This window comes from Anolis sagrei, chromosome 3, assembly GCF_037176765.1.
Source record: "Anolis sagrei isolate rAnoSag1 chromosome 3, rAnoSag1.mat, whole genome shotgun sequence".
Lineage (NCBI taxonomy): Eukaryota > Metazoa > Chordata > Lepidosauria > Squamata > Dactyloidae > Anolis > Anolis sagrei.
The window spans coordinates 154,198,819-154,217,006 of record NC_090023.1 but is presented as its reverse complement, the minus strand read 5'-3'; the positions used below and the strand labels follow the sequence as shown (position 1 = coordinate 154,217,006).

Sequence of the window (18,188 nt, the reverse complement as noted above, 5' to 3'; positions counted from 1 at the left end):
AGGGGATTTCTATCAGGCTCCCGTTGTCGTTTTAAGCCTAGAAATGGCCTGAAAAGAAACAAAACCAGAAACCTCCAGCCACTTCCTGTTTTGAAAAGGAGATCTCTTATGGGTATTATAAGCTGGCATGGGGAATGGGGGGGGGGGGGGCAACACATGGCAAAAGTACCCCCTTCATGAGCCTTTAGGAACCTCTCTCTTTTTAAGGCTCAAAAAATATTATGCTCATGCTGCAGAAGATCATCTTATAAAATATCGTTTAATGCTGTAAATTGTAGTAATTTAATTCAATGTATCCTTAATCAAATTGACACTTGAGTCACTGTAACGTTAATATACAAGCTGTCTCTTGTTTATTTATTTTATATTTTATATTCAAAAGTAGTAAGAAGGTATTTTACACTGGCAATTTTTCATAACTCTCCAGCTGCTTTTTGAATGTTTAATTTGTGGGCTCATTCACTAGAACATTTTCCAACAAGTCCTATCAAAATGAATGGGACCAGTGAAGACTACTGCTGTGGTCTGTTGTTTATGTAAGTAACTTTAATATTCCATAGGGTGTATGGGTGAATTATAGCACTGTAATATTTGTATGTCTTTTTCTCTCATTTCAGTGCAGCTTGCACAGAACTTGATTTGGTTTTTTGCTCTACCTTATGTAACAGGCATGTTGCAATGCCCATCACTTAAACAAAAACATGAAAGTGCTGGGTGGTTCTGGGTTCAGTAATATCAATAAAAATCAATAAATGACTCTTGGGAAGAAGAGTGCTGTAAGTCTGGAGATATATGAGAAAGCATTTTTACCCAATTATACACAGTTGTGTCAGTCAAGTACAAGGACATGTCTCTGGGGAATAGGAGTGGAGTAATTTCTCGGAGGCTGGTTTAAAAACAATATAATCGTCTCTCTAAAAATTCGTGAATTCTTTCCAAACAGCAGGAATGTATATGGAAATGTGGCCATAAATAAAATATGGGCTATAGTCAAGTGCTGATTCTTTCTCAACACTAGAGCCCTTTTCACACAGCTGAATAAAAGCCCACATCTGCTTTGAATTGGGTTTATTTGGCAGTGTGGACTCAGATAGCCCACCTCAAAGCAAATATTGTGGGATTTTCTGCCTTGATATTCTAGGATATAGGGCTGTGTGGAAGGGCCCTACATGACAAGTTCATGACAAGCATGGTAGTTTCTTGTATTGTCAAAGGCTTTCATGGCTGGAATCACTGCGTTGTTGTAGGTTTTATCAGGCTACACGGCCATGTTCTAGAGGCATTCTCTCCTGACGTTTCACCTGCATCTATAGCAAGCATCCTCAGAGGTGAGGTCTGCTGGAACTAAGAAAATTGGGTTTATATATCTGTGGAATGTCCAGGGTGGGACAAAGAGCTCTTGTCCGTTGGAGCTAGGTGTGAATGTTTCAACTGACCACCTTGATTAGCATTTGATGACCTGGCTGTTTTTTGGTGTGGCTTGTTAGTGCCTGGGGAAATCTTTTGTTGAGAGGTGATTAGCTGTCCTTGATTGTTTCCTCTCTGGAGTTTCTCTGTGTTGGGGTATTGTTTTGCTGTTATAATTTTAGAGTTTTTTTAATACTGGTAGCCAGATTTTGTTCGTTTTCTTGGCTTCCTCTTTTCTGTTGAGATTGTCCACATGCTTATGGATTTCAATAGCTTCTTTGTGTAGCCTGACATGGTGGTTGTGAGAGTGGTCCAGCATTTATGTGTTCTCAAATAATATGTTGTGTCCAGGTTGGTTCATCAGGTGCTCTGATATGGCTGACTTCTCTGGTTGAAGTAGTCTGCAGTGCCTTTCATGTTCCTTGATTCGTGTTTGGGCAATGCTGCGTTTGGTGGTCCCTATGTAGACTTGTCCACAGCTGCATGGTATATGGTAGACTCCTGCAGAAGTGAGAGGATCCCTTTTGTCCTTTGCTGAACGTAGCATTTGTTGGATTTTCTTAGTGAGTCTGTAGATAGTTTGTATGTTGTGTTTCCTCATCAGCTTCCCTATGCGGGAAGTGGTTCCCTTGATGTATGGCAAGAACACTTTTCCTCTGGGTGCATCTTCGCCTTTACTCTCATGGTTTTTCTTTTGCATCTGGCACTCCAAGAGAAATTACCACTGGGAATCTTCACAGAAGTCCCCAAAGAAATGAAAAACTCCAAGGAACTCATAAACAGAGATGTTTATAAGTACTAAATGAATGTCAATACTCCTGAATAATTGGTTTGCTTTCCTACTAAGCCTGAGGTTGTTCTCCCTATTAATGCAGATTAAACAACCAGGCTAACATTTTCTTCATCACTTGGTGAGAAGACATTCTCTTTACAAGACAATTATATTTCAAGCTAGCTACTTCCCAGTATTCTGTGGTTACTTTTCCCTCCAATTACAGGAATATGAGTAAGACATTTGCTATGCACAAAACTATTCTCCTGTATGCCCAGAACCAAGCACAATCCCTCAAGTTGCATATTTTTCCACTTGAACAGCTCTCTCCCACATCCTTGATGACACCTTCATACTAAAAAAACTGACTTTTTCATGCAAGTGCTATTTTCTTTAGCAATTAGTTATGGAATCTAGCAGAAGCAAGAAAGAGTAAGGCTGGATCTACACCGCCCTATATCCCAGGATCTGATCCCAGGTTATCCACTTGTCCCAGATTATCTGACAGTGTAAATTTATATAATCCAGTCCAATGCAGATAATCTGGGATCAGATGCTGGGACATAGGGCAGTTCCCAGGATCTGCCTAATACAGCCTAAAACAATGTACAAATGAAAGGAAATTGATAGATTCAACTATGTGGGTAGCAGACTCCAATTAGCAGTCTTTACTTTTAATTAGGACCCACACAAAAGAAAAAAAACATGAGATGAGACATAATTGTTCTAAAATGAAATTTTGTTCCTTCTCAAACCTAGTCTATTCTATGTAAACATCAAAGTCAGAAGGCACCAGATGCCTATCGAATCAAATTTGCCTAGTAAGCTATGTTTTGTCATTTGTTGAAACGACACTGTTGGTAGAGGACTCTTGGGGAAAATGGACTATGACAGACTAATAAAAGGGTGTGCTATAAATTAAAGGGTAGAACTTTCATTTAAAAAATCCTGTTCAGTCTTTCATTGATGTAGAAAAATAGAGTGAGTGGGGATATATACTCCAGCCCATTTTCCTCTCCATGTTTGTGGGGAAAATCTGAAAGGGGACTGTAACTGTACTGAAATTAATGTGGTTAAGGAGCAGCACATGACTGCCTTTACCAAGCTTTCTGAAAGCATCAAACATTGTAATTGTGTTCATCAAATTACCATCAAACTCCTCTTCAGACTTTTTTCTGATCAACACAGTAAGTGAAGGGGAAATGGGGATGGAACACGTGCCCTCCTCTTCTATACAGCAAAAAATGCTGGAATAAGACTAAAATTCTAATGATTATGCAGTGAATCCATCTTTCTCTTTCATTATTCTCCCAGTATTACAGCACTGTTTGGACACTGGTCAGACTAATTGACGCTGGAGGAATTTGCTCCAGACACAAAGAAAAAGAACTGGAGAGCCAGAGCCAAATATAGTTGACATGAAAGATGGCTTGTGGTCAAGTAGGCTGCAAGGGTATTTGCGTGACTATTCTATCCACTGCTCAGACACAGATGTTAACTTAGGGCCCATTGAGACAGGGTCCAAAATGCATGAAAGAGGAAGAATTCGTGACAAAATAGGAAAATCCTGCTTTGTCATGAATTATTTAGATACTCTATTAGACCCGGTCCTTCTTGAAAGGCCCAAGTCTAATGGAGTATGGGCCCTGTGGGAACAGACTACCAGTTACTCTCAGACTACCCAGTAGTCTGTCCCCACAGCCCAATTCACTTCTTCAGGCCTGGGGAAGCGAAGAGGGAACCCACTCGCTCCCCAAATCCCCAACCTTAAAGCTTTAAAATAAAATAAAAACTTATCAGGCCACCATTGGATCTCTCTGGAGGCTTCCTGGGGCATACCAACGTTGCGCTAGGAGGTGGGGGAGGGGGAAATTACTCCAGGCACCTCTCCACTGCTTCCTGGTGCAACATTGGTATGGGCCAGGAAGCCTCCAAAGAGATATAATGGTGACCTGGTAAGTTTTATTTTAGTAGCAGCCATAGTGAAAGGACCAAGGCAGAGACATCTCCAGCTCATCCCGTTTGGGTATCAGCCAGCACGTCAATGACTTAAACCTAGAAATAGTTTTCTAAGATCTACAGAGACACTCACTGGAACACCTCAGCAAGCAAGAGTCCAAAAGTGGCAGGCTCAAACCCAGAACCTCAATCCGTGGATGATACCAAATGAGAGACTCCCCCCTGGGCACACAGAAGACTGGGCGACTTGGAAGGCGCTGAACAGACTGCGCTCTGGCACCACGAGAAGCAGAGCCAACCTCAAGAAATGGTGCTACAAAGTGGAATCCACGACATGCGAGTGTAGAGAAGAGCAAACCACTGACCACCTGTTGCAATGCACCCTGAGTCCTGCCACATGCACAATGGAGGATCTTCTTGCAGCAACACCAGAGGCACTCCAAGTGGCCAGCTACTGGTCAAAGGACAATCAACTACCAAACTCGCAAATTTTGTATTTTGTTTGTTTTGTTCCATTAGAAATGTAATACAACTGACTGGTTGCCCTGACATGACAAATACATTTTATTTTATATCTTTTAGAGTGGGCTTTGGGTTGTCCCCATTCCAGTGTGGTAGTTACTATGCTGCAATGGGGACAACCCATAGGGAAACCTGTTTGTTTTCCTGGGGTGTGGGTTTATGTCTACACAAGGTCCCCCAAACTCAGGCTTCCTGAGCAAGGTGTCTAGATGCAATCCCAGGAATATATTAATATTATAATTCTGGAGAAGGTTTGCCCAGATTTCAGCAAGCCATTTCAACATATATTTCCCAACGGAACAGTATTTCTCTCTGAAAGAATGCAGAAAGCAAGGTCTATGTATGGTTTGGCAGGTAAGGGTCTCTCAGGAAAAGGTTGAATTGCAGCCATCTGGGATATGATACCTGTTTTTATTAAGGAAAGATGTTGAATATATCCCTTATGCTTAGTTTGAGAAACCAGATTTTAGTCCTGAACTTCTCAGCCAGCGATTGCTTGTTTTCTTTTCTACAGTAGGGATATATGGTAGGAAGGCTCTCTGAAGACTGAAGTGGTATTACACAGGATGAGTGTAACAATAAGGATATTTAACAGGAAGCATGGATAAACCAACTAATTATATGCACTTACACATCACTTTGTGTTGTGTAGATGTGATCAAAGAGAGATTCTATTGCCATCCATTTTACAGGTATCCGACCCTGGAGAAAGAAAGAGGGAAAATACTGTTTACAAGTACTGTATAGCACTACATAATGTCATAGACATTTCACACCTTTCACATTTCTCTGATACAAGTTATCACCTACACATACATGATTTTATAAAGAGCGTCTCTCTCTCTCCTTCTGAATTACAGTAAAAGATACTTGAGATGGAGCCACATTATATCTTACTCATACATGCATACTACTGTCAAATTTTGCTAGGAAAAAATCAAGTGGGAGGGTGACAGCCAGCAAGACACAGCAACATTGTATCTTATGTAATATTTATGTAAGAGTTATTGATCTATGTAAGCCTGAGGGCAAATTGACATTTTGGAAGCAGCTCTGGGTGCCTTTGTAAATTTTCTCTTTTTATAGAAGTACGTGATGTGAAGGGTGATGGCCATTATGCTGATCAATGGGATGGATGAACATGTTGCACAGTTTAAATATATCACTTTTGTTCCCAGTGATCACCAAAATATGATTGTTTTGAAAGAACTAGTGCAGAAATAGTAAAATATAGATAGGAATACTGATTGTGATACATGACCAAATAGAATAATGAAAACCCATTTCTTTCTTACTACAAATGCATCCTGGTTTGAGCTCTTAACAGAACCTATTCAGCATACTGTAAAGGTTAGTAATCTGTACAGTGCAAAAAAAAACAACAACAACAACAAAAAAACCCCAAAAAACCTCAGAGTTTATTACTGCCAAATCTTCAACACCAGAAGAATCTAGCCTGCTCTTATTTCTTTGAAAATAAGGCTGGACCTACACCGTCATATATCCCAAGATCTGATCCTAGATAATCTGCTTCAATCTGGATTATATGAGCCTCCACTGCCATATAATCTGAGATATGGATAATCTGGGATCAAATCCTATGAGGTTTCTTCTACATTGCCATATAAAATGTAGATAATCTGCTTTAAACTGAATTATATGGTAGTGTAGACACATAATCTAGATTAACTGATTTGATAATCTGGATTATATGGCAGTGTAGAAGGGGCCTGAGTCTACACAGCCAGATAATCTGGGATAAACAGATGAGATCGGATCCTGGGATCTAGGGAAGTGAAGATCCAGCCTCATAGAATCCGAATTATCAATTCAGATAATCCAGATTATCTGGTGTGAACTGGATTATATATTATAATTCAGTTCAAAGCAGATTATCTTGATTTTAGATTACTGTAGAAGGGATCCTAGGCTGGATCTATACTGCCATATAATCCAGTATCTGATGCTAGATTATCTATTTTTAAACTGGATTATATTTATGAGTCTACACTGCCAAATAATCAGTTCAAAGCATATAATCTGGGATCAGACAGTAGATTATGTGACAGTGTAGATGAGGCCTAAGGGTGCATCTATACTGTAGAATTAATGCAGTTTGTCACCATTTAAATTTAATAGTTCAATTCTATGCAATCATGGTAGTTGTAGGTTCATAGTATTTAGCCTTCCCTACAAAAGAGGGCACTTCCGAAATCTCGGAGGATTCCACAGCCAAGATCCATGGCAAATAAAGTGATAGTTCAGTGGTGTAGGCTGTGTAGATGTAAGAGTTCATAGCCCACATTAATGAAAGTATGTTTTGAAAACGTTTACAACTTAGGCTGGATCTACACTGCCCTATATCCCAGGATCTGATCCCAGATTATATACATCGAATTGGATTTTGAGTCAACATCAGGGATCAGATCCTGGAATATAGGTCAGTGTAGATCCATTCAGTGTGTGTGACTGTATGCTATTTGATTATTTATTTATTTATTTATTTGCGGCATTTATATGCCGCCCTTCTCACCCCGAAGGGGACTCAGAGTGGCTTACAATATATATTTTAATACAATATATTATATTATTAGCATAGTACAATATCAGTATACATTACTATATTGCATTATGTTTTGAATTCCACAGAAATGCAAGCCCAAAATAAAACAAACAAGAAACAATATTCTTCAGTATGTGGTGATCACACTATAACTTTGAGAATGACCATTTTATATGGTTTTGGCTCAGAAGATTTACACATGGTTATCTATTAAAATACAGTTTAAAGTTTGATTTCCTGTCTCTTATCTCCATATGTGTATAGCGTAACACTCTTCATAACAGCCTACACCACCCTGCAAATGAAACCATACAATATGCTGAACACGGCCATGTATCCTTCTAATCAAACCCAACTATTCTGGGGCAGCTGAAAGTAATTAACTGTGACAAGCAAAGTACAACTGATTTAAAGGGGAGTGAGATGCTTGCCAAACTGGCAAATAACTGTTCGTAATCACATGGTACAACTCCTAGTATGAAAGGAAACTCACCCCTGTAAAAATAAAAATGAGCCAAATAACAAAATTGCAGTCCTCTGGCAGTGTGTGTGAGAAAAGGGGGGGGGGGACTATGTTCAAACTTGATTTGTCTATGGTGTTAACACTGGCAAGCTCTTTAGACTCTGGATAAGGTAAAATTATGAGAAGTTGCAGGGATCTAGAGCTTACACGGGGTTCGGGTTTCCTTAGATGTAAGTCACTGGAGACGGATACTAGTGGAACTAACCACGAAGGTCCATTTTAGCCAAGGAAAATGAGCCACCCAAGAAAGGGTTAATTCAAGTCATTGCCCAGACAAAGCTAAGGATCATGTGTTATTTTTGAGATCCCTAGTTTGTTCCATTCATTTCCAAACTGAGAAAACGAAAACAAAGGCACAACAGAAAGGATCTCCTGAAATGAAAATTACTCTTGACACCAACATGAACTTTCATGATAAGTTCTCTAATGTGCCATTCCCAGTCAACAGAGAAGACGTCATCTAAGAAGAGGAGTTATTGCACCTTAAACAAGACCTGGGCAATCTGATAGGACCTGCTGGAGCACTTATCTACTAGAGGGTCTACTAAGAAATTTATTTTTTTCCAATGTATATTTTGTAAAGGTGAAAAGACTAGCTTAATTTACAGTCCAAACTTCTTCAAAAGGGGCTTTAGTTGAAAATGCTCCCAAAGTGGTCCCTGATCTGGTTGAATGAACTGTGGGGTTTTTTGGTAGACAACAGATTCATGGGCTAAGGAAATCCAGGGTCTTTCCACACAGCCATTTAACCCAGAATATCAAGGCAGAAAATTTCACAATATCTGCTTTGAACTGTGTTATCTGAGCCCACACTGCTATATATTCCAGTTAAAGCAGAAAATGTGGGATTTTATTCAGCTGTGTGGAAGGGGCCCCAAATCTCTATTCAACAAGTTAAGTGTTCATGGAGAGACCTTCTTGTCTAACCTTAAAAAGAAGACAAAAGTCTGGATGTACACTGCCCTATATCCCAGGATCCATCCAAGATTATCTGATTTGAACTGGATTATATGAGTCTATACTGTGAGATTATCTGGGATAAAGAGAAAATAATCTGGGATCAGATCCTTGGCTTTAGGAAAATATAGATACAGCCATAGAATGACCGAGTCCATCTGATATACGGTGACAGAGCACTCCTAACATTCAGTTCATGGTGTTGCTTTTTTAGAGAGCGGATTGGATGAAGACTGAAGGATGATAAAACAATGGGCTTGTGTGTGGTGTAAGGGAGAAGAAACTGGATCAAGCCAGATACAGATTGATTAAGATGGTTCCAACAAAAGGACAGCCATTGCAGAGATCCTCCTGGCTGTCATTGATATCATAAGAAAAAGTACCTTGATAGACTCTGAAAGGGGATATTTGAACCCTATGTAACACATTGTGGTGATCTCAAGATGGGAAGTGATGAGATACTAAAAGGTCTGAACTTGTCCCCAACAAAAGCCTCTTTTGTTATGTTCCTACATCCAAGAGGCAAGTTATGGCCTGGCAGGTTTTCTTTGAGATTTTTTGGGACTTGTTATGTGAGAAATTAGCAATTTGCCTTTTGATAGAATTGCATTGCATAACCTTTTCAATATATCGTTTTCAATATCTACTGGATGAGAGATCATCACAAAGTCTGTTTTAGTATGTTGGCTATCTTGGGAAGTATTCCTGTATGGGTCTCTTGAGGAATGGAAGGAAAAATGAAACCTAGACTAGGTGTATTGTCAAAGGCTTTCATTGCCAGAATCACTGGGTTGTTGTAGATTTTTTGGGCTGTATGGCCATGTTCTAGAAGCATTCTCTACTGACCTCACAACCTCTGTGGACGCCTGCCATAGATGCAGGTGAAATATCAGGAGAGAATGCTTCTAGAATATGGCCATACAGCCTGAAAAACCTACAACAACCCTAGACTAGGTGAGTTTGAATGACCCGACATCTCTCGAACAGAAAAAAGATCAGACTTTTTTTTGGAGGGGGGGGGGGGGGAGCCAGGACTCTCTACCTTGGTTTGTTTGCTGTTGTTTTTTACATAGTAGGTATAGCTTTTCTCGTCCTTTGTTTTGATCAGGTTGTCCCTTAAGAGCCTTTGTCAAAATGAACACTTTGCTTTATAATAAAGTCTGCTTATTTGGGTCTGGAATGCAAACAAGTATTCTAATGTGTTAGCCAAATGGAGGTTCTGCCTACAATTGTGGCTGCAAGGGAGTGAGCTAGAAAGGTTAAGAAGACTATGATAGTATCCACTTCAATGGCTAAGAATGTTTATATTCTAAATCAGTGACTCCCAAAGTGGGCGTTACCGCCCCCTGGTGGGTGCTGCAGCGATCGAGGGGGGGGGCGGGGGGCGGTAATGGCCACAGGTGCATTTTGGGGCGATGAATAACTGTAAGGGGGCGGTGAAAGCATAAAAGAAAGAAGACTTAGAAAAATTGATTTCCAGGGGGTAGGCCAAATATGTTTGGGAAGTAAAGCTTCACATGAAGACCTTGCATCCAAGGGCCATTCCAGGGCCCATCCAGACAGTACAATAAAAAGGGAGCTGTCCAGACAATGTTCTGGAAATTCTCGAATTAATTTGCCACAAACCAGGAAAACCCTGATTTGTGGCAAATTAATTTTGACAATGGATTTATTCCGCACCTTCTTGGAAGGCACGGGATAAACCCACTACTTCCGGTGTCTGGACTGCAGTCCAGATACCATTACCACAGTTTTCTGGACTAAATTAGTCCGGGGAACTATGGGAATCTCACCCCCTTCCCCCTAAGCCCCCAATCACCTTTTAAAAGTAAAATAAACTTACCTGGCCTCCATTATATTATTGTCGGAGCTCTCCTGGCATGTAGAAATGATGTGCCTGGAGAGCGGGGGGAAGCTACCCCCCCCCCCCCGCTCTCCTTGCATGTCATTTCTACATGCCAGAAGAGCTCCAGCAAGACTATAATGGAGGCCAGGTAAGTTTATTTTAAAATGGGGCTTGGGGGCTGTGAGGGAGGAGGGAGGATTCCTAGAAGTTGTACCGTGTGCTTTCTGAGGTGGGTGTAGACAGGCCCCCAGGAACATCCATGTTTTTTAAACACGGATGCTCCTGGGATAAAGGGCTGTCTGGAACCATCCCCAGACAAGCCCTATATCCCAGGATCTAATCCTAGGTTTTCTGATTATCCAAGATTATCTGGCAATGTGGACTGATATAATCCAGTTTAAAGCAGAAAACCTGTGATCAGACGCAAAAAAGCAGAAAACCTGGGATTAGGGACTGTTTGGAAGGGCCCCAAGTATTAGCAATTGAATATATTTAGCAATAAAAATACAGAAGAAGATGCCTGAATATACAGATCAGATACGATACAGGAGTATTTTCTTTACTGTCATTAGAGTCCTTGGAAACTGAATCTTCTTTCCAAGAGGCCAAAACATAAGTCAGAAATTGGCCCAGCAGTATTAAGAGTCATAGCCTCTGGCATATCAAGAACCAAGTACCACTTCAGGGAAGTGCACTAGAGCTTTCTCAAAAGGATAGCTTAGAATCAGTAGACTGGAAAGATTACCATGGGAGGCAGCCAGGACTTGTAAAGCAGTAGCATAGATAAGAGAAAGAGAGAGCGTGTGTGTGTCTTCTATGTTCACATATTCTTTGCAAATGTGACATTTTTCTAGATCAACAAATCAATATCAAGTATTAATGGCTGTCCAGTTTACCTTGCTTCTTTTGACATATGAGTCTTCTTCATATACATCTCGAGAGAGACCAAAATCAGATATCTTCATTTTACGCCCTTCTGCTACTAAGACATTCCTGGCTGCTAAATCACGATGCACAAGCTTTAGGAAGAGGAAAGAAAATAATTTACCAATCACGGTTGCTATTGTAAATGCTAGAAAACAGAGCAGAAGTAGTGGACATCATACCTTCATTTCAGCAAGGTACTGCATTCCACGCGATATCTGCCATGCGAATGAAATCAAGTCACCCATGGTTAAGGCTCGCTCATCTGGATTGTCCAAGTAGCTAGAATTCCTGTTTCCATCACTTCCTAAGTAGCTGGTTCCAACTTTCCGGCTTTCTCTCAGAAAACTCCGCAAGGACCCATATTTGGCATATTCCACTATTAAATACAAAGGCCCTTTTGGGGAAAATTAAGAAGCAGAAACATATTAACATGTTCTCCAGAGTCAAATAGTAAAATTTAGTAGCAGGAGGCTCTCTAACTTTTTCTTTTAAACAAGAAGCCCCTGCCCAAAGTTTATTTCATCCCTATTATATGAGTGTAATTCTATCAATATTTACACAGAAGTCCCACAAGCTGAGTAGGGACTGCTTCATTGTAAGTAGGTTTATGACTGCAATCCAATTCAAAAGCAAACAATTTTGAGTGCAATGTTTACTGAATATTATTATTTGGTCGCTGTGCATCGATCCCCACACATAAAACGAATTCATGCATATAGTGTCTTCTAAGCAAACCCAAACCAAAAAAAAAAAAAAAAGCCCCATGGCTATTGGCCAGGGCAGGACTGTGAAATCTGGAAGGCCCTGGCTTCGGACCAGCACAAGGACAGTGGATATGGATTCAGTCATTTTAACTGCCTTCGGAAGACAATCATACTTGACCTTGAGTGATAACCTATGAGGATATCAATAACTACAATCCTTTATGCATTTACCTGGGAGTAAGCTCCACTGAAAACTACTACTAGTGATTTGTGGTTGGCATGCACCTTCAAATCACTTCCAACCTATATTGACTCAAAAGCAAACATATCAGATGGCAAGATCTGCCACTGCCTTCTTCTGATGTTGAGAGACTGTGACTTGCCCAAAGTCATCTAGTGAGCTTTCACAGCTAAGGAGAGAGTCAAACTCTGGCTTCTCAGACACCTTCTACATTGCCATATAAAATCCTGATTATCTACTTTGATGTTGACATATGGCAGTAAAGACTCAGACAATCCAGTTCAAAGCAGATAATGTGGATTATTTGTTTTGATAATCTGGATTATATGGCAGAGTATAAGGGTACTCAGAGACTTTGCCTGCTTCCTTACTGTTGCTTGATCTTAGGACCCTTCCACACTGCCCCTATACCCCAGGATTTGATGTCAGATTATCTGCTTATCCCAGATTATATGGCAGTGTAGACTTATATAGGGCAGTTTAGAAGGGGCCTCAGTCTGCTTTGCCTTTAGCGCAGCCAGTTTGTAGGGAAGCAAGCCCTTACAAAAAGTCATCCACACCAGTTTACCGGCTAGGAGTCATCATTATGTCTTTTCCACAGCAGATACCATACCATTCATTAAGACCCCCTTAAGAAGGTATTGCAATCTAGTTTTAGTAAGAAGAGAGAAGACAGTCCCAATTTCATAGTTGCTGTTTCACAATGCAATCTCATAAGGGTAGAGTAAATACCGTAATTTATTCTAGGACACACAGATGGATGGCTGTCCTTACCCAGCTTGTTGTCCCTCACTTCCTATGATCATATTGAAATGACTGCAGAAGAAAGCTGGGGTATTTTAGGTAGTATAGTGTTCTCAGCTGCTTGTGAAAATGAGGTTGGGATATTCTTATGTGGTTCTGCATGCTTGGGAGCAACTATTGCCAAACAATTACACTGGAAAGGTGGGGGCTTTGAAGACTACAGAGGCCATAAAATTGGATCCAATTTATGCATACAGCCCACTGACCACCATTAACCACCCCCTACTATAGGGCTATCACCACTTTTTCTGTTCACCTGCATTTATGAGATATGGCTCTGTAAAGCCCCTCACTTCAACCCAACTTTCACATCAACAAAAGCATAATATTCCAACCTATATACAGTGTACACAAATAAAACAAGCCTACAAGATGTATTTTACTTCTGATATTCACAGAGAAGAAAAATGCTACACAGAGCACTAAAGTGCCACTTCCGTGACCATGAGGAATCGTATGAAACCCAACCTCTATGGTTTTGGGGATTACATGAAACACCATTTAAATATGCAGTCACAAGTAGAAATATACTTTGTTTAAAAAATAGAGAGAAGAGGGGTACTTAGTTTTCTGGAAGCTGAATTTAGTACTTGGGACAAAAACATAATAATGCATGCAGTGTGCAGAGCAATAACATGTATATATATTAATGCAATAGTTAACATTTGATGACTAAGGCTAAATAGGAATTCCAGATAAGGGTCTTTACTTGGTCTACTACCAAACAAATCAATAACATGAACTATGGGAATAAGTCAAATAACACTGCAGTTCCTCATGGCATGCTTCACTTCAAATGTGTAATGGTTGCTATGCAACAGCAATCATCATCAAAGCTGTTCAGATACCCATGGTACCAGGTTAATAATATGCCTCTATGGATATACCATGCTTCTACAAGTTAATGAAGAAGTTGGATAAAGATAGCAGCACTTTGTTTGTTAGTTTGTTTTTGTTTTTTGTCGTGTCAGGATTGACTTGAGAAACTGCAAATCGCTTCTGGTGTGAGATAATTTGCTGTCTGCAAGGACGTTGCCCAGGGGATGCCTGGATGTTTTACCATCCTTGTGGGAGGCCTCTCTCATATCCCCGCATGAGGAGCTGGAGCTGATAGAGGGAGCTCATCCGCGCTCTCCCCGGATTCAAACCTGCGACCTGTCGGTCTTCAGTCCTGCTGGAACAGGGGTTTAACCCACTGCGCCACCAGGAGCTCTTAGTGGAAGTGTATAAGATTATTGGTAATAGCATCACCATTGTAGTGACACTACCTATAGGTCAGAGTTTTATTCATGTGAAATCCAAGATGGCAATACTCTTGTTGTGGATCCCTATATTCTAGAGCACTGAGGTGCTTTAGAACCCAGTCTATTTTTATTAGAATCACTGTTTAACTATTCGTTTTTTTCAAGGCAATTAATTATGTTGATCTTTCAAATATCAGTTTAATCACACCAAATGTACGCATATGGCAGTGTCATGGGCCCACAGAAAAGAGACTCAAGCCAGAATAATGAATCTGCCAGATGAGAAGTCAAAACAGATGGGCAATTTGTGTTCAAAAGTGATGTTGCCAACTGATGAGTTTGTTATTCAAGTACTTCTGTTGTGGTATGCATTCTGGGAAATTGCCCATCTCTTGCTCAGATGGTTAGCCATGTGTAGTGCCGGCACTTACCATCTTGGCTGCAAGCTCCATAGAGTTTGATGACATGTTGATGGTTGACCTGTTTCAAAAGATTGAATTCGGAATGCAGATCTCTGAGTTCACTCTGGGAAGCATTTTCTACAGAACCAAGCAATGAGAAAAACACAGTTCCGTCATATTAAAATACGAGTATATTTTGCAGACCTCTAGTACTTTACATCTTCAAATTCAGAGTATTGGGACTTCATATTTTGTGAGACAAGGAAACATCTTGTATATTTAAAACACCTATCAGCTATCACAAAAACCGAACCCAAACAAATACATACAGCCCCAAAATTCCCCAAAATTTCCTCTTCTCTAAGTCATAAAGAAAGACAATCTGTGTCTTTCTTTGCATCCTAATCATCCTAACTATTAGGGTTTCCAGCCCTAACTTTATTTCAAGTTATACAAGTAAGCCTAAAGATGTGGGGACGTCAGCAATGAGGTCAATGGTTCTTGGTGTCAGGAGAAGAGTTTCTACATGCTGCATAAAGACATGAGGTGCAAAAGAGAAATGTATTTTTAGCTAAAGCCTGTCATATTTAGCCCAGGCTTGTCACAGTCACTCATTATTTCCTGGTAAACTACATGGTGGATGGGGGGGGGGGGGGGGAGAGAAAAACACATTTTAATATACATTAAAATGTTGAGGAAAGAAGCACTGTTCCTGCGGAAGATATGGCTATACCTACATGGAAAGTTCTCCTTATTTATTTATTTTTTTGGGGGGGGGGATTACACCAGTTCTAGCATGTGTTAGAGGACAAGAAATTATATGAAACAGGTTGGTGAATACATAAAAAGTTGTAAAAATGAGGGTGTAAATCAGACTGCAAGTGTTACTTTTTGACATATGTTGAGTGTACTGGCTGGTTGTAAAGCTAATATATTTATATAATCTGAAAAGAAAAAAAGAAAGACATCACAGTTAACCTAGAGTACTTATTTGCTGTAAAGGTCCATATCTGTTAATTAGATCAAGTATGTATAAAGAGGGGCTGTGGTGGCACAGCAGGTTAAATTGCTAAGCTGCAGAACTTGCTGACTGGAAGGTTAATTGTTTGAATCTGCAGAGCGAGGTAAGCTCCCATCGTTACGCCCAGCTTCTGTCAACCTAGCAGCTCGAAAACATGCAAAATGTGAGATCAATAGGTACCACTCTGGTGGGAAGGTAACGGCACTCCATGTAGTAATGCCGGCCACGTGGCCTAGGAGGTATCTACGGACAACACTGGCTCTTCTGCTTAGAAATGGAGATAATTCTGACCTTCCAGAGTCAGATACGACTAGACTTAATGTCAAGGGGAAACCTTTACCTTCACTATGTATAAAGAAGTATTCATTTTCATTTCAGGATCGGATGGAATAAAATGCCACAAAATAGGGAGATGGATAGTCAATAAACTCAAACAAAGCCTGTTAGGGATATCTCTGCAAAAGGTTATGAAAAAAGCCTGAGATAGATTGAAACACATGTTTTATTAGATCCATCAACAGACACCAAGCTTTTGCAGTTGGGTTTCCATAACCATCAGCCCCAACATTCCACTACAAAGGAAAATGGAGTGAAATAGGTTATATGGCAGGTAGGTAGTAGAACTGGTGAAAGCTGAACTGTATTATACTAGCTCCAAAGTAGACTTGTTCTTTGATGCTTTTGAGTCTCTTGCTTTAAAAAATGTTGAGATGATTTGATAAATGAGAAATTTAAGGAATTCACAAGATGACATGGGAGGACAGAATCAATATGAAAGTTATCCCCTGAAACTCTGAACACAATTTATTGTTCCAAGAGAAAACTATGGCAAAGATTCCTCTCACTTTAACAAAAAAGAATCATAGCTGTATTTTCAACAGAACATAGTGTGAGTCGATAAAGAGATACAAAACTTCTCATTGTTTATGTAGATATGATTGCAGGCAGCACTGTCATGACTGGCTCCTCCTACACAACATTAGATGGATGCTACCAAGCTAGTGTGAAAAATGTATTTGAGGTTTAGTATGTGTGGCCTTGTGAAGAAAATCTGATTAGAGTATTTTCACTTCTTAGTGGCCCTTTATAGTTTTCAGGACAGCAGGTTAGTAAACCGTTCTCTCTACATCACTGGGGAAGTCTATAGTAAGATAAAGGAAATGTGCTTTCCTTCCTTTTGACTCTATTCATTATTATCTGATTATTAATTACATTTATACCTCCACAGTATTTTAATGAGCTCAAGACAGTAAACAAAATTGTATTGCTCCCTATTGTTATCCTGATGACAACTCTATACAGTGGCTCAAACTGACAAGAAACAAGTCCAAGAAGTTCAGTGATTTCCATGGCTCAGGGAAGGCCATCTGGAAATGGCAACACAGGAATGATGGCAGTAACCTTTTTGGACAGGGGAATAGCCTACATCTGCTGTCTGGATTGTACCATAGCCATAGGATACTTCAGTGTTTTGGGCAAACTTCAGAGTACCCCTTGACACCTCTTAATGTGGGGATAATCTGGGTTAATATGCAGTAAGGACCAGAATGTTGTAGGAACAGCCAGGAGCAATTGAAATTGTGAGTGCAGACTATTAAGCCTGTGTAGACAAGCCTTGTGTAAAAGAACTTTGGTAAGGAGGACGACAAAATTCTGGGAAATAAAACAGATTCATTAGATTCCCATCCATGTTACAGATATTTTGGGTTCACTCCCACTCACAGGTATGAGTGAATTAAAGTGCTGAGATTAAGTGTTTAGAATGTAAATTCCATCATATTCATTGGATTTTATTCCTGCTATTTTTTTTATTGGAATATGATTTTAGAAAGCCTAACTCATCTAACTAATTTAATGGCAACACCAGCACCTTGCCAGGCTTTGATAAACCAAAATGCAGTCTTGTTCTTCTCCCCTTGATAACAGGTCTAAAATCCAGACCATTTTTACTAAAACGGGGAAGGGGATATTGGCAAGAAAACCCTGGTGGAGGAACTAACTACACACATTATAAATCTTCTGTTATATCTGAAATACACTGTTTTATAAGTCTCTGGGAGTGCTATAACAACAACAAAAATAATATTTATTTTTAAAAGGGGGAAGTAAAAGGAATGTTCCACCCCATTTCCTCTTCACTTTGTGGTCTGATTCATCTCTCTTTGCTCTCTTGCTCTGTTCTCTGGGAAATCAGTACACACTGCAGAATGATTAAAAAAACCCCTAAATAACTTAAATTTCCTCTCTTTATTGGTAGCAATATAAGTGAAGCTCAAAATGTAGTCACAGGCTGGATT

The 18,188-nt window shown here is 40.0% G+C and overlaps 1 protein-coding gene across 1 annotated transcript in view; it reads right to left on the bottom strand.

Moving 5' to 3' along the window:
- The window catches only part of RET (ret proto-oncogene), a 117,289-nt gene that overhangs the window by 9,544 nt on the left and 89,557 nt on the right, over positions 1-18,188 (bottom strand). The window contains exons 13-16 of the mRNA XM_060769053.2: positions 14,901-15,008; positions 11,656-11,870; positions 11,446-11,568; positions 5,292-5,362 (exon numbers count right to left, since the gene is read on the bottom strand). Coding sequence (XP_060625036.2) covers positions 5,292-5,362; positions 11,446-11,568; positions 11,656-11,870; positions 14,901-15,008 — 517 coding nt within the window. The remainder of the gene's footprint in view (positions 1-5,291; positions 5,363-11,445; positions 11,569-11,655; positions 11,871-14,900; positions 15,009-18,188) is intronic.